The sequence below is a fragment of the Xiphophorus hellerii genome, chromosome 18 (assembly GCF_003331165.1).
Source record: "Xiphophorus hellerii strain 12219 chromosome 18, Xiphophorus_hellerii-4.1, whole genome shotgun sequence".
Lineage (NCBI taxonomy): Eukaryota > Metazoa > Chordata > Actinopteri > Cyprinodontiformes > Poeciliidae > Xiphophorus > Xiphophorus hellerii.
The window spans coordinates 2,434,200-2,461,882 of record NC_045689.1 but is presented as its reverse complement, the minus strand read 5'-3'; the positions used below and the strand labels follow the sequence as shown (position 1 = coordinate 2,461,882).

General features: G+C 38.2%; 1 protein-coding gene, 1 non-coding gene and 1 pseudogene across 3 annotated transcripts; all 3 read left to right on the top strand.

Moving 5' to 3' along the window:
• Positions 1 to 1,843: 1,843 nt before the first annotated feature.
• On the top strand, positions 1,844 to 15,623 carry LOC116707501 (pannexin-1-like). Of its 2 annotated transcripts, XM_032544870.1 has the most exons (9): positions 1,844 to 2,019; positions 2,400 to 2,405; positions 3,413 to 3,612; positions 4,973 to 5,088; positions 8,221 to 8,408; positions 9,585 to 9,863; positions 11,805 to 12,027; positions 13,779 to 14,019; positions 14,444 to 15,623. In XM_032544870.1, exons 3-9 carry the CDS (start codon positions 3,432 to 3,434, stop codon positions 14,524 to 14,526), a joined length of 1,311 nt encoding a protein of 436 aa, XP_032400761.1. In that variant the 5' UTR covers positions 1,844 to 2,019; positions 2,400 to 2,405; positions 3,413 to 3,431; the 3' UTR covers positions 14,527 to 15,623. The 2 variants fall into 2 exon arrangements, with proteins under 2 accessions (XP_032400761.1, XP_032400760.1); XM_032544869.1 differs by lacking the exon at positions 2,400 to 2,405.
• A 3,527-nt stretch (positions 15,624 to 19,150) lies between these two features.
• Positions 19,151 to 19,314, top strand: LOC116708360 (U1 spliceosomal RNA). The gene has a single exon (XR_004336653.1). It is a non-coding gene; the product is annotated as a U1 spliceosomal RNA (small nuclear RNA).
• A 4,400-nt stretch (positions 19,315 to 23,714) lies between these two features.
• On the top strand, positions 23,715 to 23,848 carry LOC116708374 (uncharacterized; annotated as a pseudogene).
• The last annotated feature ends 3,835 nt before the right edge of the window (positions 23,849 to 27,683 follow it).

Genomic DNA, 27,683 nt, shown 5'->3' with positions numbered 1-27,683 from the left:
GCAGAGAAACTTCCGGAATGTACTTTCAAAATAACACCCCATAGGTGGATAAAATAAAATAATATTTAACAATATTTCAGAAGCTACATAAAGCAGCAAATTAAAAATGAATAAAGATCAAGCAAGTATGATAGAAAAGAAGGTATAAAATGGAAAAATTGGATGTTGTTTGAGCCTGCTTGCTTTGAAAAAGTGCAAACTGTCGAGATAAAATGTTTTTAACAAAAAGAGCTAATCCAACAACAAAACCAAAAAGCACAATTTCCGAACCACAATAAGGACAAAAAATATATCAAAACAAACAGTTATGACAGGAAAGGAAGCATAACCTGAACAACATTACTGTAAAATTGGTATGCAGATCAGGACAAACTTGACACTGGACGGTTTTTTAAAATTTATTTATTATAATTTAGAATATTTTGTTCTAAGAAAATATATCCAATGATTAATTGTTGATTTTTTATTTTCTTACACGAAAACACATATGTTTGGTTGATTTCAAATTAAAACCACAATTATTTCATTCATTTTAGGCTTTGTTAATAATGTTGACCTGCTTTTAAACTATAAGCAACACTCCTTTATTGCATTTTTCTTGGACTAATCATAACAAATTAGAGGTACTTTTTGGAGCTTTATTTCTAAATTCAATTTCGAAACTTCCGGGAAAAGCGTAGTGATTTATTTCTAACTCGATTGAGACTCAGAGAAGTTTGGGAGGACCACAGAGGGCACAGCGAGAATGCCCAGAATTCATCGCGACTAACATCAACAACAAAATGGTTTTGGTTTTCATTCCTCAGATATTTCCACTCGGAACTTAGTGGCCCTCCATGTTCACAGATTCCCTCTACATCCTGTTGTACGTGTGGACAGCGCATGAAAATGCATTTACGAAATATTTCCAGTTAAACTCTAAAGCCAGATGTTGGCATGTTTTATGGGAAGGCAGTCACTCTGCCTAACAGTATGCTACCTTTAGGGACTGTAAGAAATATAAATACAGAGGAAAAAATATATTTTTGCTTCAACTACTAGTTAATTATGATTACCCAGTTAATTTATTTTAAAAAGGCGGATATTAATACTTCACTGATTCGAGTTTATGGGAAATCATTGCAGCTGAAATTTAGCTTGTCTTGGTTTTTATTCATATTATTATTATTACCATTATTATTATGGTATTTTCTGCCAATTTTATAATTGTCTTATTATTTTTCTACCAAACTTAATTTTATTCTTTGTTTTATCATTTGTCTACCTGTAAGGCTGTGATTGTTGTAAAGCACTTTGGTCAGACAGGATGTTGTAAATGTTTTATGTAAATAAACTTTGACTTGACATGAATTTGAAGGAATTAATTTGAGGATTTCCTAAGAGCTGATGATAATTTCTTGATTATCACCTCTTAATCAAGAAATTAATTCATATTTAATCAATTAATTTCTTTACAAAATTTTAGCGCATAGTTAATTTTTGTCGGTCATTTTTATTCTTAAATCTTAATCTTCAGTTTTAATAATAATAATATCGAGTGTTATCATTATTATTGACATTTGTTCACAAGTTAAAACCTGATTTCTAACTTAGACAACATTGAAATAAAATTATTAGATGAATTATACAATTTTCATTTTTGCTTTAACTATTTTTATTTTTTTATTAATCAATCAATTAAATATTTGTTTATTTTTCTCTTTTGTAAAAGAAAAATAATTATTTTATAATTTGTAACTCAAATTATAACTTACCGAGTTGCTGTAAACGCGTCATGGTGACGTCAAATCGATATTTTCGGTGTGTCCGTGAACGCAGCTGCCGTATAAGACTGGCGGAAGGAGTTCGCAGCCTTACAGGAAGACGGTGATTTCGAAAGTTTTTGTTGTTGCTTTAACAGACGCGCCGTGCTGCCACATTTCTCTGTCCTGGAAAACTAATTAATCTGACTTTTTGAAGCGACCGGCTTCTGAAAACCACAACAATGATTTTTTAATCATTACATAATATTACATATTGGTAAGTTTTTTTTTTTTTTTCTAATTTCCTTTTTAAAATCTCAAAGACATGACATTGGATTAGTGGGTATAGTTACAACGTCCAAAACAGGCCTTTGTCTTAAAACGTTATTTTTTATAAGTATATATATAAAGAAATACTATTTTACATGTATTTTTTAAAATGTGCTTCTTACTAAAAACATTGCATGTAAACAAAGCAGCCTGTTGATGCTTCAGTCACGGGTTGTTTTTAGCCTGGACTCATGTTTCACCACTTAACCCCATTAAATTGCTTAACTGGAACATTACTGAGGGAAACCACTGGCCGCTCTTGGGACTAAATAGTTTTTAAAAATGTTTTCTTGGAGGAAAACATAAAACCTTCTTTTCTTCTGACAGCTGCAGGTGAGAAAATAAACCCGTTTTTTCACCATAGCTACAAACTAACCATATTTTTATGGATGTTAGTGTCTAAAAAGGATAAAATAGAGATACATAAACTGTTATTTTCATCACACATTTTTATATGGATTTGTAAATGTCTGATGAGAACTGTCAATTAGTTTTAGTGCTTAAATCATCCATTCATTTACCACCTTCTGCCCATCTGAGGTCAGTTATTACAGAAAAGAGGTCCAGGTATGAAACCCATGAAAAATAAAATGCCATATTAAAAGTATGAAAACATTTTTTTGGTAGTTTTAAAACAGTATCGTTTTTTAAAAAGGACCACAGGCCATCTTTTATTTTTGCACAATTCAGACCAAACTTTAGGAATATTGTGGTGAGAAACTGGCCAGTGTGGCTTTATTAGTCAGACCCAGTCAGACATATGATCCCAAAGTGTAAACATTTTTATGAACTGTGCGTAAGCTTTAAGAAAACAAAGATAGAATTTTACAAAATGTTGATATGCTCCACCTGCTGATTATCTAACATGTTATCTAACTACTGACATAAGAGAATACAATACAAAATCTTACCAAGTATTTTTGACATGTTTCTAGTACGAATATCTTAGTGCACTTTAAATAAGACAAAACTACTTTACAAGAAACTTTTCAGCAACATATAGGAGCTTATTTTAAGTAAATAATTCCTAAATATTGATAAATAATAACTTAATAATTGGCAGATTAATTTGTAGCAGTAGATTTTGTCCCATAAGTAAAATAATCTGCCAGTGCGATTAGAACTTTTTTCCTTTAAATTCATCAATATAAAGGAATTACTGACTTAGAATAAGCTAAAAAGTTGCTTGTAAGTTTTGTCCTATTTCAAGTATCCTAAGATATTTTCATTAGAATCTAGAACAGAAATACTCGGTAATGATTTTGTGTTTTTTCAGTGCAAATCTAGAGGGAATTAGTTCAGCCGTCTGGGTCGTGACAAATCGGATGTTTTGTGTGCAGATAAGTTCAGAGAGGAGAGATGGCCATCGCTCACGTTGCTACAGAGTATGTGTTCAGCGACTTTCGGCTGAAGGAGCCAAACCAGGCTCGGTACCAGAACATCCGAACGGAGATGGCCGTGGACAAGATGGTGACCTGCGTGGCTGTGGGGCTGCCCCTCCTCTTCATCTCCCTGGCCTTCGCTCAGGAGGTCTCAGTTGGTGAGTCAGACCAGAGCTAATCCAGTCAAAATCCAGATTATCTGCTTCTAGTCGGGTAAAATGAAGAATCATCAGCTGATCTGTCTTCAGAGATTCAGCTGAAGAAATGGGAACAAATTGTGTCTCACATTTGGCTTAGGTTAAAAAAATTAAAATTTTGAGTTGTAGGATTTTTCTTAGGCACAAAAATGGTACAAATTTACTAATATATTGATGTCGATAATGTCGATATGGCTGAAAACATATCACGATACAAGTGTTTCATATCGGTCGATATTGATTTGTTTTAAAATATTGCTAACTGGTGTGACTTTAACTCTCATCCACAATTTTCACTTCACACTGTTATTTCTTATTTTTAAGCAGTTATTAGTTAAGCAGTTACTACCGAGTCACTGCCGCTGCGCCAGTGACTCGGTAGGTTGTTGCTAAGCAACCAATGAGTGAGTGAGTTGGTGTGTTAAACCAATGAGTGAGTGAGTTGTTAGGTAACCAATGAGTGAGTGAGTTGGTGTGTTAAACCAATGAGTGAGTGAGTTGTTAGGTAACCAATGAGTGAGTGAGTTGTTAGGTAACCAATGAGTGAGTGAGTTGGTGGGTTAAACCAATGAGTGAGTGAGTTGGTGGGTTAAACCAATCTGCCGGCTGTGAGAGACTATTGAGCAGCTAACGTCTTTTTTCTGACTACATCTCCCAGAATGCTCTGCAGTTCTGGGTTGGAGTTCAGTGAATATATTGAATATTCTCTCCAGTGTATTATCTATTGATATTGATCACGTGTCTATCGCGATACATATTACTGATGCATTGTCCAGCTGAAAATATCAATTAAGGGTGAGCAATTATTGTATTGTTTATCATTTCTAAAAAAAATTATTATAAAACTTTTTATCCATTTTTGCCACAGTAAATTTCAATTAATGATATTTTAAAAAATAAAGACATAACGGTATTACTGGAAATGTTAATTTAGCTGTTTTCTCCACAGTTTGTTCCATAAAAGCATAAATAAATACCAGTAAATTCGAATGTATAATTAAATGTACTCACTGTGCAGTTTAGTGACATAAATCTCATTTTTTAAGTTGGAATGTTTGTTTTTATTTTCAAGAACAATATTTGTGTTTGTTGCTATGCAGTCACAGCCATACAGTTACCTAAAAAATAAATAATAGCTGGTTTTTTTTGTTTTTTTTACATAATTTTTTTTATCTTTACCACCACAAAATAATGACAGTCAAATTTTAGGTCCGTATCACCACCCCTGATGTTGATAACACATTTGTTTTGGAGTAGATATTTAAGTATATTTTATGCCAAATGCTATATTTAAATTTATTTATCTATTTTTTCATTTCAGGTACTCAGATAAGTTGTTTTTCTCCCACCAACTTCTCCTGGAAACAGGCAGGTTATGTGGATTCGTACTGCTGGGCGGCTGTTCACAAATACACTCTGGTTCTGGGGCTGCACAAGGTAAACACACACACACACACACGCACACACACGCACACACACGCAGAAAATGCCTCCACTTAGCCTTGCAAAAATATTTACACCATTAAAACCTTTTTACTTTGGTCACATCGGAGCCTTTAGAGGAGTCAGTTGAGGTGGTTCCGTCATCGGATTGGATGGTTGGATGTCTATGTCAGAGACCAAAACAAAAGTAGTGCATAAATAAAAGTCTGAAAAGTGTGGCATGTTTTTTTTTTTTTTCATGCACTGCAAAAATGAAATCTTACTAGTTTCTCATGGAAATATCTTTGTACACTGGAAAAAAAAAAGAACAAATTGACTTACATGAAACTGTAAGTAAGTTCTAGTTCCACTGACAGATTATTGCACTTATGTCAAAAATGTCTTGTTGTAAATTAAATAATCTGCCAGTGGGAACTAGTTCTCTTGGAAAAATAAATATTATGTAATTAATGACTTGAAACAAGTTCTTATTTCTGGCTAAAATGTTACTTTAAAGTTAGTTTTGTCTTTTTTCAAGCATAATAAGATGTTTGCACTAAAAACTAAACCAAAACACTAGGTAATATTTTGTATCTGAGCAGTGTTTTCTTTGTTTGTTTGTTTTAAGGGGCAGTATTATGTATTTTCTAATTACCACAATCAAATAACTCTTTCCAACAAACTTGTACACAACATTTTACAGGTTTATGGTTTAAATAAAGTTATTTTCATGTCACATAAATGTGCTCTATGTTGTGTTGACATTCTTTAATTCAAATAAAAACATTGAGGCTTTTTGGTTTTCAAAATGTGAAATATTTCAAATTGTATGAATATTTTACTCGTACTATAAGATCTCACATGTGGTTGTATAATTTGCCCATCTGAAAGCAGTGACTTCATTCAGCTTTTGTTGTACTAATTCATTCCTGGGTGTGTCTGAAAGGTTTTCTAATAACACGCATTAAGACAGGAGGCGTGTTTGTTTGTTCACATTCCTGTTTGTTCTTACTGGCATCATGAGGAATTTATATTTATATGAAAACGAGTTCAGGCTGAACATGTTTTTATTTACATTTTACTCATACTCTAACCTTCTTTTTGCAACCGGTTTGCACTTTAGTCTCACTGCTTTACGTTTGGAGTCTATAAAAAATACCAGTTTATTTCTTCAGTATTTAAGTTTGTTCCTTGTAAACATCAGGAGACGGCAGAGTGATTGGTGGTGTAGCAGTAGAGCGAAGGCTGCTGGTTCTCAGCGCTGCCATCCAGCGCTACTTTCCTAAACTTAAAACCTTTTCTGCTTTTTCCCCCTTTTCTGTCTCATACTGCAAGTAAATACCACAAAACATTAAAATAAAAATAGTTCAGTTACACTGAAGAGAAAGATTGTTCATTCATTTGGTTATTAATCTGAATTTTAAAAAATGGCAGATTTTTCCGTTTGTTTATAGGGTATTATAAATACATTTGCAAATAAATAATTCAGACTAAACATTTTATTTCTTAAATAAAACAGTGTTATATATTCCTTTATTTAACCAGGTAAACCCCGTTGAGATCTAGATCTCATTTTCAAGAGGGACCTGAGCAAAAAATTTGCAATACATAGCAACCTGGTTACAAGATAAAAACAATTAATACATATGCACAAGTATAAAACAATAAAAACAATTTAAAAACAATGACACTGTTTCATAGAATCTTGTTGCCTATCTTTAAGAACTGATCGAAATAAGTCCAGTGAATAATTTCCGACATCTTAAGTTCAGACTGCAACTGATTCCACGCTGTGGGGGCCAAAACACTGAATGCCTGTTTCCCTTTTTCAGATCGAAAGCGTGGGACATGCAGAACAATAATGTTATTGGAGCGTAGAGAACGAGAACTGATAGTTCTATGTAGGAGAGTGCATAAATATGCTGGGGTTAGACCGAGTAGAGATTTATATATCAGGATCATTAAATGATTGTTTCTCCGTTGACTTAAAGGAGCCAATCAGCTTTTGTGTACAAATCACAATGATGTGTCAGACGTCTACTACCGGTTATAAATCTTAAAGCGCAATGATACACAGTATTTAATGATTAAAGACATTTGGTCGAAGCATTCATATATAAAACATCTCCATAATCCAAAAGTGGCAGGAATGTATCTGCTACCAATTTTCTTCTAGCTTTGAGTGTAAAACAAGATCCATTTCGATAATAAAACCCAATTTTCATTTTCAATGTCCGTAGTAGATTTGCTATGTGATTTTTAAAAGAGAGTTCATTATCTAGAATAAAACCAAGATATTTATAATTACTGACAAACTCGGTTTGTGCTCCAGCAGCAGTGGTCAGCAATAGGGAAGTTTCTGGTATTTTTCTAGCATGTGAGAAAATCATTGCTTTTGTCTTGTCCACATTCAAAACCAACTTCAGTTTGTAAACGTGTTTGAACGACATTAAAAGCAGACTGCAGATACTGTATCGCCTGTGATAGTGATGCAGAATAGCAGTATATTATTAAATTACTGTGTTACTTTAGTGAACCCCTGATCATTTGTAATAAAGAATGAACCTGCAACTAATAAATACGTCTAACATTAATATGTGGAAAACTATTTAACTAATTAATAAAAGGACAGCAAAGGTGCTTAATAGATTTATTTTATTTTTTATATACAGTTTAAATTGGGTGAAGCTGAAACAGCTGGTAGTCGAGTTCTGGGTAGAACATATTTTCCATCTTAAATGTAAAAATGTTTCACACAGTTTTGGTTTAATTTCTCCTTTGAGTGTGTCGTTCCATCCTTTTATTGAGTCTGTATGCTGCAGTTAACGATTAATCGATCAAAATTAATTGACGATTATTTCAATTATCAATTAATCCGACGACTGTTTCAGCCCTAGTGCATTCATTAGCATTAAACATAACATTTTGGTGATAATATTCAGGATTGTATGATAAGCTGCTTCTGATGAAACTAAAAAATGACATTATTGTCCGTTAGTGGAAATCTGACCGAATACAACGGTTGGTCGTTACCTCTTCGGGTCATTCTCTGTCCCCTCGACATCAGGTTGGGTCATCTGTGGGTCAGACTTTCTGCTCGACTAAAGCCGGTCACCGTTAACCGTTCCTCCTCGCCCGTCTCTGCAGTTCTTCCCCTACATCCTGCTGCTGGTGGCGGTGCTGATGTACTCCCCCGCCTTGTTCTGGAGGTTTTCCGCAGCGCCGCTCCTGCAGTCGGACCTCGCCTTCATCATGGAGGAGCTGGATCGGTGCTACAACCGCGCCGTCACTCTGGCCAAACGCTTGGCGACCTCTGGACTGCGGACCTCAGACAGGTACGCTCAGGGATCAAACCCTGACTACAAAACACTGGTGCAGCTTAAGCTTTTACTTTTTTTACTTCTAACTAGGACAAAAGAGGAATCGTAATAAATTGCACCATTTTATCATTAAACAAGCTACTGTTTGGAAAATCTGTGCAAAAAAACCAAATACGCTTGCTGTTTGAAAAGTATTAAAAAGGAAGATATTGCAGTAAACTGACAGAGGAAGGTTGTGTCTTGATTAATGGCAGCAAACATCTACACTGAAAAAACAAGTATTTTTGGTTCTTTAATTATCTTAATACATTTGCAAATAAGACAAAACTAATTTACAAATAATAATAAGATAGAAGAGTTTGGTTTAAGTAAATAGCTCCTTAATACTGAGGAAAAAACTAATTCCACTGAAAGATTATTTCATTTATAACAAGACATTTTTCACATCTTTTAAATGAAATAATTTGCTGGAGGATAAATATTAAATGTTATTATAATATTTAATCAATATTATTGACTTAGAACCATCTCCAATATCTTGCAAGTTAGTTTTTTTTTAAGTAAAAACCTTCTACTTGTCAAAAATGTATTTATAACTTGCTATATTCTTTAAACTACATCACTTTTGTAATTCTCAAATCGTGCAAGACCTGTCAGTTTTAAGCTGCTGTAAGTGAAAATTTGTGACTTTATCTTCTACAGACAAGAAGTGATTCACTAAAACTAAATATTTATTAGATTGTTTAGAAGTGAGTGAGAGTTTAAGATAAGGTAATAAATGTTAATGATTTACAGGGGACAACAATAAAAAGGTTTTTCTACATCAGCGTATTAGGGCCATTGTAGATTCATAAGAAGTAAATTTCCACCAAAAAAACTCAGAAATTTTCTAGAAAAAACAAGGACATTTCTGAGTTAGAAAAGGGAAAAAATTGCTAGACAAACTCAGAATTTCTTTAGATTAATCTCAGAAAAACATGGAAATTTCAAAAGTTGAACAATTTCGACTTTTAAAACAGAAAAATTTCTAAAGTCGATTTTTATTTTCTGGACATTTCTGAGCCTAATCTCAAAATTTCCGTTTTTTTGTGGAAATGTGTTACTTTTTTGTTTATCTACAACGGTCCTAATACGCCGCTGTAATTCCCAGTATAAATAATTTATTTAAACTTTTCCCCGCTCTCTGGCCAGCGACCCCACGGAGGGTTGCTTCAACTACCCGCTGGTGGAGAAGTTCCTGATGACCAAGCGCTGCTCCCGGGTGCTGCTGTCCTACTACCTGCTGTGCCGCGGCCTGACTCTGGTCACGCTGCTCCTTGCCTGCCTCTACCTGGGCTACTACCTCCACCTGGCCTCCATCACGGACGAGTTCAGCTGCCTGCTGCGGGTCGGGATTCTCGTTAACGACACCAACATCCCAGAGAAGGTTCAGTGTAAGCTCATCGCTGTGGGAGTCTTCACTCTGCTCAGGTAACTTTGCTCCTGCAGCAGGGATGCAGACCGCTGTGCTTATAGATGACTAGCAGTGCCCCCTGCTGGATGGTGGCTAAACTAAGCACTAAAACTACGTCTAAATGGACATTAGTAATTTTAATTAATCGTGTCAATTAATGAATTATTAGTCCAAATCAATTAACTGATCATTTCCGTTTAGTTTTAGTATTGTAGTTTGACTTCCATTCAGAAGAGGGCGCCACTGGCCATCCTTAAGCGGAGTCTTAGATAAACAAAGATAAACTGTTGCAAAAAAGACAAGCCACTAGCGCCGCAAAAACTCTTCAGAGATAAAAATGTAAAAAAACTAATAATGTGGAACATCCTTAAGTAGATTTCCTTTAATTGAGCTCACAGACAAACTAATCAACCAGATCTCTGAAATTAATTAGAGTGATTCAAAGAGCCTGACACACAATACATCTATAAATTTAATAGCACAACAAAAAATGTCATCTTTGTGACACTTAAATCCAATTTAAATAATAATTTGGAACATGGTGTAAACCATGTTATTGTTTACATAGGGAAATTTCGCGCATGCGGACAAAGCTGGAGGTCAAAAAGTCTAAACCTTTACTTACCATCCATAGCCGCGCTGCCGCCGTAGAATAATTCTGTTAACTCAAACTTGGACATTAGATATTAATTTCTGCTGGGCTCCACAGCAAAGTGGAAAACCGTTAAAGTACAACTCAAAACCACGTCTTTCTCGCTCTCCGTATCAGCGCAGCGACGCGCAGACAGTTGCTATAGCAACTGACAACAACAAAAAAACATTTCCCACACAAAGAGCAGAACATTCAGTCTGTTGCAGTAGTTTGGTTTTAGGCTTAAAGTTTATTTTGCGATTATTAATAAGTGATTGATGTGGTAAGAGGAGAAAACTATAAATATATCGTTTCACTTGACTGTATGGCTAGCTCCATGGCTAGCTCGCTGTTACTGTATCTTACTCTGCAGTTGTGAAGTCACAATGTCTGGGATCATGAGCGCCCCCTGCCATGAGGCAAGAGAACTGCCTGCCTCACCTCCAATCTGTTCTCTGGTTTCTGATCGCTCCTCAGCACACGAAACATGTTACCCAAACAGTTAGTGACAAAAACCACAGTACATTATATACATAAGCTAAATTATGGAAAATCAGTTCATACATTAAATGTTTTTTAGCCATTTTATTGGCGACGTTCAGACAGGAGGGGCATAGAATGGCAGCCAGAGGTTGGTCAATCCCAGGTGAGGCTCAGCTCTCTGCTGCCTCACCAGCTGCGCTTCTGAGCATTTGAATAGGAAAATGTGAAAATTCAGTAATTTTGAAGAAAAAATAATCAGAATTGCTTAAGCTAAATTAAAAATAAATACTTTGTAGTACAAACCACAGGGTGAAAATAGCAATATAAATGATTTTATCATTATATATTATTTTTTCATGACCGGACGTCACTGATATTTATGTAGATATATAAATACGTAGATATTATGAATTACATCATCACGAACAGCACTCATACCAGTAGGTGGCGGTAATGCTGCTGTAAGTTTTTTGCCAACCACCAATAAAACTAAGAAGAAGAACAAATATGGTGGCGATGGCGAGGCCATTGAAAAGAGAAGGACCTCGCTGCAGCAAACGGGAAGGTGCGGAACGGACCACTGTCAGTCTCTTACCTTATTTGGAAATGGGACTATTGCATTCCGGAAGTGAAGGGGGCGCTATTTCCTATATTATCCACGGCCTCCAGTTTTTATTTTCTTTTGAAATCTGTGATATTTTCACCTTTAGGAAGGATTTTCACTCTCAGCATATATTTGAACTTCTCTCTTTTATTTACTTCAGCACAGCTCACAGTTTTTAACAAATTCTCATAACCCTTCTTCCGCTCTCTCTGTCTCTTCATTGTTTGTGTTTGTGTCCAGTGCCGTCAACCTGGCCATGTTCATCGCTCTGATCCCGGTGGTGATCTACGCCAGCCTCCGCCCGCTCTTCTGCCAGGGATACGCCCTCTTCCTGGAGACCTACCAGTCCCTTCCCACCGTGAGCGTCCTGCCCGCTCCCAGCGGCCAATGGGACGACCTCTCTCTGTACCTGCTCTACCTGGAGGAGAACCTTAGTGAGCTGAAGTCATACAAGTACATGAAGGTGTGTTTGCTTCCTGTACAGTAGAGAGGAGACCCTGGGTCAGACACTAGATGGGAACTCTAAAGCTATTTTCCATTTTTAGCTCCGGTTTTCTAGATAAAGTGGTATCTGTGCTGTATTGACGAACTACTTAAATAAAACAATTTAAAAACTACTTAAATAATCTAAGGCTGAATATTAAATCAGTAACAGTGAAAACGCCCCTCCAGCATCTTGAAGTCAAAAGAAATTGGTGTTTATCAACTCTGCTACGATCGTCATTTGTGCCACTAAATTTGCCACAATAAAATAATTAAACACTTGATAAATAAAATTATGATTTAATATTATCTGAACAGCAGTTTTATTTACAGATACAGTATATCACAATTTAATTTATGATTTCAGTTGTATTTTTATTTATTGTTTTTGGTTGTCTATTTTTTTTTATTATTTAAAATATTCTCCAGATAAAGTGTTAACTGTCATCACTGTAGTGTTATCAATAATACTGTTCAATAATACAACAATATTATTATTACAATCGTTTCTGGGAAAATGTATCATTCAGCAAAATTTGTTATTGTGACAGGTCTGTGTGCCACTATCATTTAAAAAAAAAAACAGAGGTCAAAGGTCAACTAGCCACCCACATTTACAAAATTAAAACAAAATTGGTGTTTGATTCAACTCTGCTACATTTGGGCAGCAAAAATGTCGACTGTATTCCCTTCCATTAGAAGATATTACCTTGTTTTGGTTTTTATAAAGATGTGGGGGGCTGATTGACCTTTCATGACCTCTGGAAACATTTATTACCTTTAACACGATGGCAGCACAGCTGAAAATTTTTGCACCACAAACTTTTGACACCCTTTTTGTTTGATTTGAAGAAAGCAGTGGGAATCAATTTCACTTGGGTCCACATATATTGAGATAAACAATGTCAATCAATAGATAATAGATACATCTGATAGGCTGTTCAATAATTTCAATGAACCTCAATCCAGAACCGCACTGCATTCTGGGGAATGTAGGCAGAGGAAAGACTTTAGCTGCTGAATCTCTTATGGCTAGGTAGGCAGAATCAGCTAACTCACTCTTTGGTTACCTAGCAACTCACTCACTCTTTGCTTACCTAGCAACTCACTCACTCTTTGGTTACCTAGCAACTCACTCACTCTTTGGTTACCTAGCAACTCACTCGCTCTTTGGTTACCTAGCAACAACCTGCCTACTTGCACAGCAGCAGTTTCACGTTTTGCCACTGTTCCTCATCCATCCATCCATTTTCTAACACCCTGGTCCCAACTGGGGTCAGGAGGAGCTGCTGCCTCTCCAGCTAATGTTCGGGGCGAGAGGCGGGGTCGCCTGGACAGGTCACCTGGACAGGTCGCCTGGACAGGTCGCCAGTCTGTCGCAGGGCAACACAGAGACAGACGGGACACACAACCATGTACACTCACACCTAGGGAGAATTTAGAGAGACCAAATAAACTGACAGTCATGTTTGTGGACTGTGGGAGGAAGCCGGAGTCACTGTGCCTTACAACTGCTTAAAAATAAAAAAGATGAAGGTGGAGTGACAGGAGAAAACAGCTTGAGAGGAAACTTATGGATAAAGCAAGAACGGTTATGTCACTATTTGGCCCATATTTCAAATATTTAAAACAAAAAATAACTAATCAATAATTATTAGCATCGACTTATATGAACTGCTCATTAATTAAAACTTTGTCGACTTTTGTAACTCGTCTGTTTTCCATCCGCAGGTGTTGGAGATGTTGAAGAAGCGAGGCGAGTGCGCCGGAGAAAACTTTGACACCGTGGGGCTGCTGCAGACGCTCTGCCTGGTGAAGATGGACACCGTGGATTCGAAGAAGGCCCCGGATCCTGAAGACAAACCTCCGTCCGGTTTGGCTTCAGGATCAGGACCTGTCGCCAATGAGGACAAACCCGCAAAGAACAACGTCAGCCGTCCGAACAACACCAAGACGGAAACGGAGATGCAAGGTGAACGCTGGATCATACCTGTCAAGTTTAGGACATGAGAATACTGGAAATCTTTATCCGTCCGCTGCTGCTGATGAAGTCAGTTATAGCCAATAATTGATCAATTATAATCCAAAAGTGTTTGGATTAGATTTTTGCAAACAGTTTCCTCTGAAAATGACAGAGGTTGTAGTCTAATTTCTGTCTTCACATGTTTAATAAACAATTTCCATTTTATGTATTTCTTAAAATAAAAACAATTGTTTGAAAAATGAAATTGAACAAATGATGATATGAGATGGCTTTATTATCAATGTGTGATCAATATTTTAAAGGCATTATAACAACAATAGATAAAAAGATGTCTAATAAACATCTATAGCAGTGATGAATATGGATCATTTTGATTTGATCATGTTAATTTATTTTATTTAATTTTTTTCAGAGCTCTCTCCATTGCTGCCAGGAATCGATGAGACAGGCAGCAAAACCGGAGAGGGCGGGACGCTTCGTCAGCGAGTGATGTGATTGGCTGGAGCTCTCTACTCATGATGGATCCACGAAGGATTCACCAACATGGAGCTGATTTTTTTTTTTCCTTTAATTCTTGAACAAATGTGAAACTGAAGTGAACAAAAACGGACCTGTTTGCTTTGATTTTATAATTTTACTGTTTATTTTCTTAAACTTTTGATTGTATTTTAGATGTGGTGGGTTAAAAAAAAAAAATCACTACAAAACCAAAAATGACTTCAGCTTTTCCCCTCGATCGAGTCGACGTCGGAGGGGCTGCACTGACAGCAGAGCTGCACAATGTTGCTTGAAATTCAATCATTTCAGTCCGAGTTGAACAGTTTACAGGTTCCTTTTGTGAGGACAGCTGCTGCGCCTGAATATGATCATTATTCAGACTTCATCTGAGTTATTGTTTGAATCTCCGCTGCAGATTTAATCTCTCATTTCAAACTTGAGGCTTCGATTGCATCATCTCACCTCTAAAGCCGGTGTTACAAATTTCCCTGAGGAGAAACTGGATGTAAAACCTGCTCACTGGATTTTCTGTTAAATGGTACAAAAAACAGAAAAAAACAAAACACGCATGATGCATGTATGTCTGTTTGGGAGCGCTTAGTTTTTATGAGATGGTCGATCACATTTCAGGATGCTTTAAAATAAGAATTGCACAATGTGGTTTGTTTACGCTTTTTTTCCCAGGTTTTTATGCTCATGACTTTCAAAAGAATAATTTGAATCTCTACGTTGATTTTTCCTGCTGAAGTAGTGGGTAGTTTTCTCAAATTTTATTTTATTATTTTAGAGATGCAGCTGCATGAGTTTTCCAGTTTAACAAGGTACGGTGTGTTCATTTTTATCTCATTTTAATTTTGTTGACTCTCAGGAACAAACATCTGATTTCAGATTTGACTTTATATTGACTCCGTTTTGCTCACAAAATGGCTTTAATCTCCAGCGTCCTTGATGACGTTTTTATTGAAAATAGTTTTTGTGGTGATGTCGACAGTGTTTTTGTGAAGAGGGGTAGTTGTAGCGTTTTGTAGAATTAAAGCAGAAGTTTGTTTTTATTTTGTGATGAATAAAGATTGAATCATGTTCTTACAGCTGAACTTTTGGATATGCTTGATTTATTATGCTATAATTTATTATTATTTATTCGAGACCATATTATTATTTATCACAATAACTTCTGGGACAATTTATCATCCAGCAAAATTTATCGTGGCAGGTCTAGTCTGAAAAATAAATGTCATTAGAGCTACATGGTAAAGAAAATTGGAATTTTATTATTCCTGAAAACTGAAATGATAATTTCAATTAAATCTTATTTTTCTGACTATTCCAAAGATAAACAGCAAGTGTAGAGCAATCACTGGACAATCCTGGACAATCACTGGTGCATTTGGAGAGAGGTATATTTTTATTTTTTGGTAAAATACTTTTATTTTTACAGGTTTTTCCGTTTGCTTTTAAACTAAGCGCTGCAGTAAGAAAGTTATTTTGAGGTTTAACAGACCAAACTTCTAAACCAGGTCACTTTACAGACATGTACTCCATTGATGAAGGTAATGTTAAATTACTAAAATGTTCCCTTCTACTATATGAATATATTTTTTTCTAACACAAAAAGAAGCAGAAAAACACTAACAAGACTAAAAACCACGAAGTCCAAATTCAGTTGAATTAGCTTGTTTATTTGTGGAGAAAAGCGGAGCAGCCAGAGTCTGGTTGCCAGGTTCTGTCATTGTAAACATCAAGATATGGGTTCATTTTATTTTTATTTTATTTTTTCCCCACCATCAAATAGCTTGAAATAGACGTGTGGTTTTGTGAAAAAGAAAATGTGGATTGCAATAAATAAATAAATGCGACATGTAATGATTTTATTAGTGTATTTCAAGAGCAAATATAGGACTCTGGTCTTCATTTCCAAGTATTAATACAAATTTTATTTACATTTATAAAAATCTAAAGCATTTGAAATCAACTGTTACTTCTTTACTTATGTCAAGTTTACACTTGACTGATATTTGTAACTCAAATTGTTATTTGCCGCTTTTATGTGGTTTATATAAAAACAAAAAAACTCCCCATCCGTCCCTAAATTACTTGTTTTATTCCCCGGTCTGGCAACACAGTAACCGCCTGAACGAGGCTCATTTGCATAATTGGGAAAGATTTCACAGGAGGCCGAAGAAATCCTTTTGACTCCGTGTAAGGACATTATATTACGCCATGAAATCTTTTCGGTGAGTCTATTAGTTGAGTTTATAGCATGTATAGGTTGGTGACGTCATTTTGGGCAAATATTTCAACATTTTCCAGGGTTTGGTCCAAAGTTTTGACCGAAATTTGGAAGATGGCCGAGTCTCCGCGGCGCCATGTTTGGCTCCAGGTGTTTCTCAGTAGGTCACCCGAAGAGCCGAAAACACAATTAATTCAAATAAAAGTATCTAGATATCATTGTTATCTGTTTTTATAAATGCGTAAGTTTATTTAAAGCACATATATTAATGTGAGCGTTATTATACGTTTTTGTAGGCCGCTAACCTTTTCGGTAAAAGGCAGTTTTGTCAATTTTCCTTAACCAGTCAGTGTCCGAAAACTAATGAGAAATAAATAGAAGTCGCATACAAAAAGTTTTAGTTATTTATGGTTTTTACGCGCTTTTACCGCAACTAAGAGAGATGTGTGCCATTTTTTGTCCAGTTAGGGCATGTACAGTAGTAACAGGCAGAAAACCTGTTGAGTTTATAACATTTATGGGTTGGAAACATTTTTTGTTTTTGCAATTATTTCAACATTTTCAAGGTTTTGTTGCAACTTGTGACCTAAATTTAGACGGTGGTGTATTCTCCTCGGCACGTTTGGCTCCAGGTGTTTTTTAAAGGTTGTTCTCATCTGCCGCGCTAAAAAACAGGATTAATGCAACTTAATCCTGTTTTCTAAAGGATGATTCCATCTAATTGTTCACTACCTTGAGCATTTTTATTCTCTTCTAGTTTATAAACTAAACTACTTACACTTTTCATCTGGTTTGTTTTACACTTATTGCAGAGTATTTAGAACCAAGTGATTAGTGAAACTTCAGTAAAGAGACATCAGTTCTTTTTTTGCATTGAGACCACATTAGAAACAGTCCAGCTCCAAAACTGCAACACTTTTCAAACCTGGTTAACATGATTCACTATCTGTAAAATATACAAAATCTTATTTTTTGACCTTTAATTTGTTAGGCTTCAAGAAGTTTTTTTTTTTTTTTTGTATCTAGGTGAGAATAAAACTGGTCCCAGTTCAGAAACAAGACTTTTCAAACCACATTATTCTACACTGGTGGCTGATTCATTCAAACAATGTGTGCGAGTTGTGAAGGACAGAACATATTAGTTCTGTTTTTGCATCCAGACCAGAAACAACCTAACATATCCAGACTCTCCAAACCTGGACTAGATTATTCTACATTCATTTATTCAAACAAAGTGTGTGATTTTTGATACCTAACGTCAAATGAGGTTCTCCTCAGTCCGGTAGCCATGTCCTCTCTGGAGGAAATGGATTCTGAAGACTCTGAATGCTACAATTTCATCGATAGCATCTTCTAGAAAATCACAAGGGAAGAAATGGAGCAAGATCATTAGAAACAGTCTAGATACGATGATGCAGTGGTGACTTGACTCCACCCATAAAGATTCATAATCAGCTAACGAGGTGTTTCATGCCGGCTCTTTAATCCTCAGTAGATAATTAAGTTATTGCAGACAGGTGTGAAGTCTGCTCAGGTAGACCACATCCTCCAGCAGAGATCCTTTGTTCAGAAAGGAGTCTCACAAGCACACAAAAAACACACCCCACTGAAACAAAAAAAATATATAAAATGTTAATTGATACTTGATAAATGATACTCTATTGAATGTTTATAAACAAATACTATACTCAAAATTAAATTTGAGTATTTTCACCTGGTTTGACGTCGAAAAAGGTGTTAAATACAGAGCGGATCTTACTTAGTTTAATAAGAAAGGCCAAAACATAAACTTGGTTTTAAATATTCTGCTATTGGTGTCAAACCTGGATCAGGAGCTTCTCTGTTCTGGTCTGGATGCATAAAAAGCACAAAAATCGCCCTTTAGTGAAGTTTCACAAATCAAATAAAGGTTTTCCTCTTCTGGTCAGCAGGTGGCAGCAACATAAAGGAATCTGAGAAACACAGAACAGGAAGTGGTTGTCCTGTGAATTTTAAAAGTATGTTTTAAAGTGTGTTTTTCATTCATTCTGACTTTATGGTGCTCATTGAAGCGTTCAAATTAAAGGTTTCACATGTTTTCAATCCATATGAACTTTGATGAGTTGTTTATGCTTTGGAGAAGAGTTAAAAAAGAAATAAACTGTTAGCTCAGAGTTAGCTTTTTAGCTATGCTCGTGCGCTATTGCATTGTGGGTAATCAAACGTTATTTTAAACATTAAATTTAACATTTTTCCTGGTTTATTTAACCAAGTTATCCCAGTATGTTTTAGCTCGTGTAATACTGGTCTCCTTTCTCTGTTTTGTTTCTTTTTAACCAAACAATGTGTTGGCACCGTGAGTCATGTGGGTATGTCTGCGAAAGACATCCCGGCGTGAGCGACGAGCAACTCATACTTACCTGGCAGGGGAGATACCATGATCATGAAGGTGGTTCACCCAGGGTGAGGCTCAGCCATTGCACTCCGGCTGTGCTGACCCCTGCGAATTCCCCAAATGTGGGAATCTCGACTGCATAATTTCTGGTAGTGGGGGACTGCGTTCGCGCTCTCCCCTGGTTCACTGTTCATGGAAAAATATCGGAACTTGAACAATATATTACGTGTATGAATTTGTAGCTGTACAGACCGCGCTCATAAAGATTCAAATATGTATGAAAAAAGTTCAGATATTATAATAATTCAGATGCTCAAGCAGAAATTATATCCACCCTGGTCTTTCTTGCATCAACTTTCATCATAGAATAATGACAACAGTTAGAAAAATGATGTTTGGCTTCCTTTGGGGAAGCCGACAAGAGAGACTGAAAGAGAAATTATGTATAGACAATTAGAAAAAGGGGGGAGAGAGGTACCAGATATAGGAACAAAATTTAGAGCTTTGTTCATCGCGCCAATCTTGAGCCTGAATTTATCTCCAGAACCGTCATGGGCCCCTTTGCAAGATTCTGGTTGAAAGTTTTGAAAAATTGGAACAAAAGAATAATTTTGCATAAGCCCTTCGCAGATAGATATCCTGCTATGTTTCAGACGGTAATACAAGCGCCGAGATGTGGCTTAAAAGAAATCTCACCGGAAAGAATTAAGAGGATAGAAATAGAGAATAAATTGGTATTTTATGATAAACTGACACCAATAGAAAAACTGAACGAGGAGGAAGTTATAAAAACTTTCATAATAAAAATTTATCGAATACCCATAAAGACTTGGCTTGGCAAATTGTTAACAAATGTTTACCTACGATTTAGAGAAAGCATTTGACAGTGATCGCTTCTCGGCCTTTTGGCTCAGACAGCAGTCCCCTCCTTTGGGTGGTGATAGCGGTAGTCTTTGTGACTTGGCTGTTACCACTGATTTAGAGGTTCAGTAAATTTTGTCCCCGGTTGAGATATTGACCACTAAGTAGTGGAAAATATCTTTTACCTTTTACTTGTATTTATTGGTGTTTCTTAACTATTTATTGTTTTTAGTAAAGGTTTTAAACCTTTAACTGGTGGTGCCTCCACCATGGCGGCTAGCCATGCCGCCATGCGGAGGCACCACAGTGTTCGATTTTTATTTAAGGAAAGAGAAGAAGAAAATAGAATAACGAGATTGGACTTTTCCAGGAAGCTGATTCAACAGGTGCTGAAGTTTCGGCCAGATGACCTGAATTGTATCCTTACCCTGCCTTTCAATAAGGTATATGACGTAAGTTTTTGCTCTGCCGCACTTCTCAAAGAATTTTGGACACGGTTTGAAAATGCTAAGACCCAGTTTTCAGTATTTGACGTCGAGAAACTGACTGACAACTCCCTGAAAACGGTGATTGTCAGAATGTTCAATGAGACTGTCAGTGCTGAAGACATCTGTATGTGGCTGGGTAGATACTGCACTGTGAGAGGCCAGGCTATGAAGGTGCGGGATGTGGACGGCATCTGGAACTGTGCTTGGCGGGTCCCCATTAAACAATGGGAAGACCCCCAAGGCTTCCAGGGCCTGAAGCATCTCCCCTCAATGATAGTCCTGGGGGAGAACAGGGGCTACATTCACTATCAAGGCCAACCCAAACTGTGCCGGAAGTCCGGCGAGCATGGTCATCTGGCCGAAACTTGTGAAAAAGTATTCTGCGGTAAATGTCGAGAAGTGGGACACACTTTTGATGAGTGTACGAACGGGCGGAAATGTAATTTGTGTGGTGGACAGGATCATTTGTTCAGAGACTGTCCAAAATCGTTTGCAAATAAATTGAAAAAAGGAAAAGAGACGCTAACGGAAACGGCTAATGAGCAAGTGGACGCAGCTGGGTCGGAAAATTCAAATCTCCCGCCAGGTCCTCTGATTGGAGGAGAGGAGATGGCGGGAAGCGGGGAGGGGAAGGAAACATCCAGTGGGGGGGGGAGATGCTAACCGAAGGCGGAGCTAGCTCGGACTCTGAGGAAGAACAGACGGACAGCAGCGATGATGCCTCCCTCCCCGACGCCCAGCTGGCTAAGAGGCCGGCATCTGAGTCACCTCCCGACCTTACCCCCAAGGTAGGGAAGAGAGGAAGGCTGGAGGAACTCTTCGGTTCTTTCGGAGAGGAATCCAGAGCCTTCCTCGCTGGCTCATCCAATGAGGTCTCGTTCCTAGACTTTGCTCACCAATCAACCCCAGAGGACCCAAACAAGGTAACGGCTTTAGAAAGACGGCCGACACCGAGAGTCCGAAGGGGGAATGGAGATCCAACCTGACCTGCACCACCATGTGGGAAGGAAGAGCTCTGTTCACAGGACAGTCTCTGAACCCGCCTTGTTTTAAATGACCGCCCGTTTTTTAGCATGGGTTTAAATTAGTATTATCTTGTTTTTAATCCTTTAAAATGTCGTACTTGATTTTAGCCATCATACTCATGACTCTCACCTTCTCAACCATCAATGTTAGAAGTGTGAAGTCGCGAGTTAGAGCCCAGAGTGTTTTATCCTTTTTAAGCTCCGTACAGTCAGATGTGTTTTTACTACAAGAATGTTCACTCCCGTTTTTAAAGACTTACACCCGGTGGCAGGACTTGTGGCCACGGCCGTCTATATGGAGCGGCTCCAATGAAAATAAAAATGACGGGGTGGCCATTTTAATAAACAACCCGCACATCTTGGTGAAGGAGAGCACCGTGGTGAGAGAGGGACGAGCACTTTTAGCAAATCTGACTTTTAACGGACAGGATTTTAACCTCTTAAATATTTATGGCTTTAATGACAAACACGATAGGTATGACTTTTTAGACAGAAAAAGAAACAGAAAATTAAAAATGATAAAAGATTTTAGAACCCCAGTAGCTTTTAACCTTTCTTTTGCATATGCTTTTATTCGGAAATTTTTAGAACATTTTAGACTGGAAGGAGAGGAGAACAAGATTTTAACTAATCATCGTTTTATTATTTCTGTTGTGCAGGACCGGGAACCAGTGACTCCAGTGCGCGGCCTCCTGTATGGAGACGCCTCCACCGTTTGGTGCAACGTGAGCCGTCCCGTCCTTCCAAACAGACTCCAGGATGTCATGGATGGTGGCTCATGGGATCCTGCCGGTCAGAGCCGTCATGCACTCCCGCGGCATGTCTGCAACGTCCATCTGCCCCAGACCCGGTTGTGGCGCGCCGGAGTCGGTGAGGCCCCTGCTGTGGGAGTGCAGCGCTGCTGTGGACCTGTGGGCGAAAGCCGGCTCCTTGCAATTCCCACACTTGCCAGCAAGGGAGGTCCTCCATGTACAGCTAGTGCTGTACGGGGTGAGCCAGCTGAAAATGACTAAAAAAGACTCCGCTGAGATGTGGCTCACCCTAGCCACCATCAAAGACGCCATTTGGACCTCCAGAAACTTGCTGGTAAGTAGGCGCAGGCAGATGCCCCCCGTGGCTGTGATCCGGATGGCAGCAGCAACAAAAGAGACGTCAAGGGCTGCAGGTGGCGCGCCAAGGACACAGCCACCAAGAAGAATCGCCTGCGCCTCCGTGGACGAAGGAGCCGGCGCTACACGAGTAGAGGTCCAAGCAGCGGCGGCCTGGCTCTCCGGGTGAGGCAGGAGGGAAGGAGCTTCAGGGCAGGTTTCCCCTCTGAGCACCAGCGCTGTCTGGAAGGTCGGGACGGCTCCGGACTTGGGAGGGAGTCACCCCGCTCCTGCTCAACTTTTAACCCACAGAGATTTTGTATTTTATATTCTTGTTCTTAGCTTCTTTTAGCCTAAATTGATGAATTTGTAAGTTTTTAAAAGTTTCTGAATAATTGCAACAATGTAATGTTTTTTAAATGTTTACAGTAACAATAAAATTTTTTCGAAAGAAAAAAAAATGTTTACCTACGAGAGACTTTTTATACAAGAGAAATTGCACAAAAAGGCTGAGATGTCCTAGAGCTAGATGTGGGGACGAGGAGACGATCAAACATTTGTTCTGGACACGTCCCTTTACAAAAAGAGTTTGGACGTTAATGTTACCATGGTTGAGTAAGATGCATAAAGTGAATTTAACTTATGAAAATATAGCGTATGGGTTATTTAAAGAGGACTGGGAAAGAAATGAAATCAGGTGGTGGATCATAATTAATTGTGTCAAGGAGGCAATTTGGAAAACAAGAAATATTTTGATATACAGAAAATATGAAATAATTGAAACAAATGTTATAAAGATGGTGGGTGTGTCAGTTAAAGATCACATTTGGAAATGGAGTCAAGGAAAAAAGAATGAGGAGATTCTTGAGTGGGAAGTTGCTGCTGAATTATTAAAAATAGTGAAACAACCTGGAATAACACAAACTGGAACCATTGCTTCTTGTTTTCCTCTTTGTTTCCTTTAATCGGTTTAATTTATTCTGTTTTATAATTCCTTTATGTATGTAATGTCTTCGGTGTGTTCCATTTTGAGTTAATGGTATGTTGTGATAATGTAAACTTGGGATTATTGTCATAATGGACAAGGTGCTATATGTAAAGAACCAATAAAAACCTTTGAAAATTGAATTGAATGGTTCACCCAGGGTGAGGCTCATTGCACTCCGGTTGTGCTGACCCCTGCGAATTCCCCAAATGTGGGAATCTCGACTGCATAATTTCTGGTAGTGGGGGACTGCGTTCGTTCTCCCCTGGTTCACTGTTAATGAAAATACCGAGAACTAAAGAAAGATGAGATTCCAAACTAACTATTCCCAGGTCTTTCACTGTGTCTCTTTTTTCTGCTAATCCCAGTGTTTCTCTGACCCTCAGGCCTGAAGCCAATGTGAACATTTCACACATTGTTGGACTTTCATATACTCAGGTATTGTCAGACAGTACAGGAGTTAAATCATCCATATACACAGTGATGGGCCAAACGACACCGAAACCTCGGCACTTTAAGGAAAACCTGTCATTTGGTTGTGAACGCGGCAAATTGTATTTATGAGGGAGAAAATGTGTCGACACGTTTTGTTGGAAGGAGAAACTTTGTGTTCTTTGGCTTTTTGTCTTGTACTTGAATACCAGCATGAATGAACCAAGAGGAGGTTTTCTGTCATGTGGGATCATTTTGATCTCATCATGGAGAAAAAGGTAAATTATTATTCTGTTCTCATTTCAACTTTTCATAGTAAGGATATTTTGATTAGTTTACTTTTATTTATATTGTAGGTGAAACCCAGGATTTACTCCCAGGTTTTGTCTTACTGGCATGAGGAGGATGGACCAGTTACTCCTCCGTGATAAACGCTGATGTTTCCAGAAAGCAGCAAAATGCTAATAAGTAGCAAAATAATGTTCCAGTTCTGATGGGGACGTGTGACGGATTTACCCTCCATAACAGCTGCTGCTGTTCTATATTCTAATTTATCTGGTAAATCTATTGCTTTTGTTTGGAGGAAGTAACTTGCGTTATTTAATATTTTTGTTTTAATCATTCTCTCGTCTCCTTGAGGTCACCTGGTCGTGTGTTGCCATGGAAACGCGCCCCTGAGCAGTGCTGACCAGGACCAGGTGTTTTCAATCAGCCTCACTGGGAAAATCCATTGTTTGAGGGAGGGAGAAGTTTCTGGATTTTGTTTTGTTTTAGTTGTGAAGTTGTTAGTTGTAATTATGTAAATATTTTTCTAGGAATATAGTTTAGCACAAATGTTTTTTCTACCTGGAAATGTAAATGTTGCCTCCAGCCCTTAATTAGTCCTGGCAGGGACTAAAAGCTTTAAAAGCCAGGTGGTTTAGATCAAACTGTTGTTTGAATGCATGTCATGCTGTGAACTGGAACGAAATGTTTGAAGAAATGCATAAAGAAAAAACCTCAGAGCTTTACAATTTCTGGATTCTGTCTGATTTTTCATCGCAAACCAACAGGAAGCCAACTAGAAAAATTAAAAAGAGAAATAATGTATAGACAACTAGACAGAGCAGTGCCAGACATAAGAACCAAGTTCAGAGCAACGCTCATGACTCCAATGCTAAGAGCCTGCTTAGGCCAAATTGTAAATCATGGCTTGTACAGTTTCTCCTGCACCAGAAGGCCCTCGTGGGTAAACATTGGTTGGCAATTTGCCAGGCTATGAATTTATGAACGTTTGACAAGTTTTTATTAACGTTTTTCCATGTTTTTTATAACATTTTCTTTGTGCAGTTTGTCAACTGCAGTCAATCTATCCAAGGGGGATAACTTATTCTCTATTTGTTTCTGGTGTAATCTCCTTAGGCCACATTTCAGTGACTGGACCACTGTTTGGAAAATTGAAGGACATTTATCTGAAAAAGGTTTTGACTTCCCAGCCAAAATCTGACAAAAGGAGGCTGGTCTAAACAAGCTCTGAAAATTGGTGTTATAAACATAGCTTTAAATTTAACTCCAATATCCAGCACATCTCTCCCTCCTTTGTCCAGTGGTCTATACATAATGTCTCTTTTTAATTTTTCTTGTTTGGTTCCCCATAAAAACTGAAACATGTCGTGAAGTGCGGTAGGAGGTGGTGAGGCAGATGCTGAGGACCCAGGAAATGATGATTTTAATGAGGAAAACACAAATCCAAAAAACCAGGCAGCACAGCTGAGTGGAAGTCTTAAGGCTCAACACTGGTAGCAACTGGTCAACGAATGGACAGCTAGACAGCATCGACAGACTGGTACGACATGTTAGAAAATAAACACAGGTGGGATTAAATACACAGAGGGTAATCAGGGAACGAGACACACCTGGGAACAATCAAGGGGAAAACGGGACAACACGGAATGCTAGTGGTTCCATTGCCATAATAAACAATAAGGGAGACAATGGGCAACCCTGTCTGACTCCTGCTTTTATTGTGAAGTTCCAATTTTCTATATCCGGCCCTCCTGAGGAATCCGTTGAGGGGCTTGGGAACACTGTCGTGGGTTTAGCTGGTCCGAAACATCTGTCAGAAACAAAGGTTGGAGTCCCTCCAGGACCCCATCGTCCTCTAGGAAAAGTGAAGCATTACATCCCTCGGCGTCCACTTCTGGTGCTGGTTCTGGCGTTGACGGTATCATGTCCGTCATCATGAGGTCCAACATTTCTCCACAATCTCCAGCCGTCATGACCCTGGTGATGCTCCGTTGCACGTCCTCCCGAGGGGGAGTGGCTCCAATTGTTCCGTCCGATCTGCCCCAGCTGGACCCGCCTGGTCGGGCCCCGTCTCCGTTTTCTCAGCCGTCAAAAGCTTTGTTGGAGAAGCCCGACGAGGGGCAAGGGGACCCTGGACTCCTCTGTCTCCTTCGTCCCGCTCTCGCTCTTCCATGTCCTCCCACTGCTGGTCGTCCTCTGGTCTCCTCGCAGAGATCATTGACTCTTGAATCAACTCGTCTCCCAAACTTAATGTCGTTCCTGTTTTTTGTGAGGAAGCCAATTTAACTCTGTTTGCTTATGATTTGGGACAAGTCCTAAAAGTGTGGCCTCCCCCCCACAGAGGTTACAGTTCGTAGGAATGGGGCTCTCCTTAGTCAAATGATTGTTTGCTTTACAATTCTTGCAGTGAATATTGTTACATTCGGCAGAAAGGTGCTGCACTTTCGGCTGGCCTGGATAAAACACAAAGCCTCTAATTGCTCCCAGCTGGATAACCGGTGGAAAGTGACGAGTCTCTCCCGTCGTGTCTTTCTTCACCTGAACAAAAAAACGTCTAATTGCATCTTCATCCGTTAGCTCCTCCCTGCACAACTCATTCAGCCATGGTGCCATTAGAGACCATACTGTCCTGACTATAGGACATGTCCAAAACAAATGTTTCGTTGTCTCATTGTCCCCACATCTGAGTCTGGGACACTTAGGGCTTGTTGTACAGTCTCTTTTGTACAAAAAATCCCTTGTAGGTAAACAAAGGTTGGCGATCTTCCACGCCAAGTCCTTCTGGTTATTTGTGAAATTTTTATTGTTGACATTTTTCCATGTTATTCTAACGTTCTCTTCATTCAATATTCCAATTGGTGTCAACCTGGCGGGAGGAGATAACTTGCTTTCTATTGTTATTCTTTTGATTGGTTCTGGTGTAACTTCTTTCATACCACCTTTCAATGCCTGGACCACCGTATTAAAACAGCAGGGTACCTATCTGAGGAGGGTGTGCAAAGTGACCCTCTTATTCCATGCCTTCATTTCTCGCCCTCCCAGCCAGAATTTGGCGAAGGGAGTCCAGATGGGCTCGGGACACACATTTAAACAGACTTTTAGAATCGGTGTTATAAACATCGCTTTAAATTTTATCCCTATATTTGCTACGTTTCTCCCTCCTTCGTTCAAGGCTCTGTACATGATATCTCTTTTTCATTTTTCGTGCTGACTTCCCCATAAGAATCGAAACATCATTTTCCGAATTGCTGCCATTATTTTGTGCGGTAATGGGAAGGTTGCCGCTAAAAAGGCTAAAGTTGAGATGACTTCTGTTTTAATCACTAGCACTTTGCCCATTAATGATAATTCTCCGTCCTTCCATTGTAGTAATTTACCTTGAATTT

Coding starts and splice junctions, on each gene's coding strand:
- LOC116707501 (XM_032544869.1), top strand. CDS start 3,432: ATGGCCATCGCTCACGTTGCTACAGAGTATGTGTTCAGCGACTTTCGG. Junction 8,409..9,584: donor GGACTGCGGACCTCAGACAG/GTACGCTCAGGG, acceptor CTCTCTGGCCAG/CGACCCCACGGAGGGTTGCT. Junction 12,028..13,778: donor AGTCATACAAGTACATGAAG/GTGTGTTTGCTT, acceptor TTCCATCCGCAG/GTGTTGGAGATGTTGAAGAA.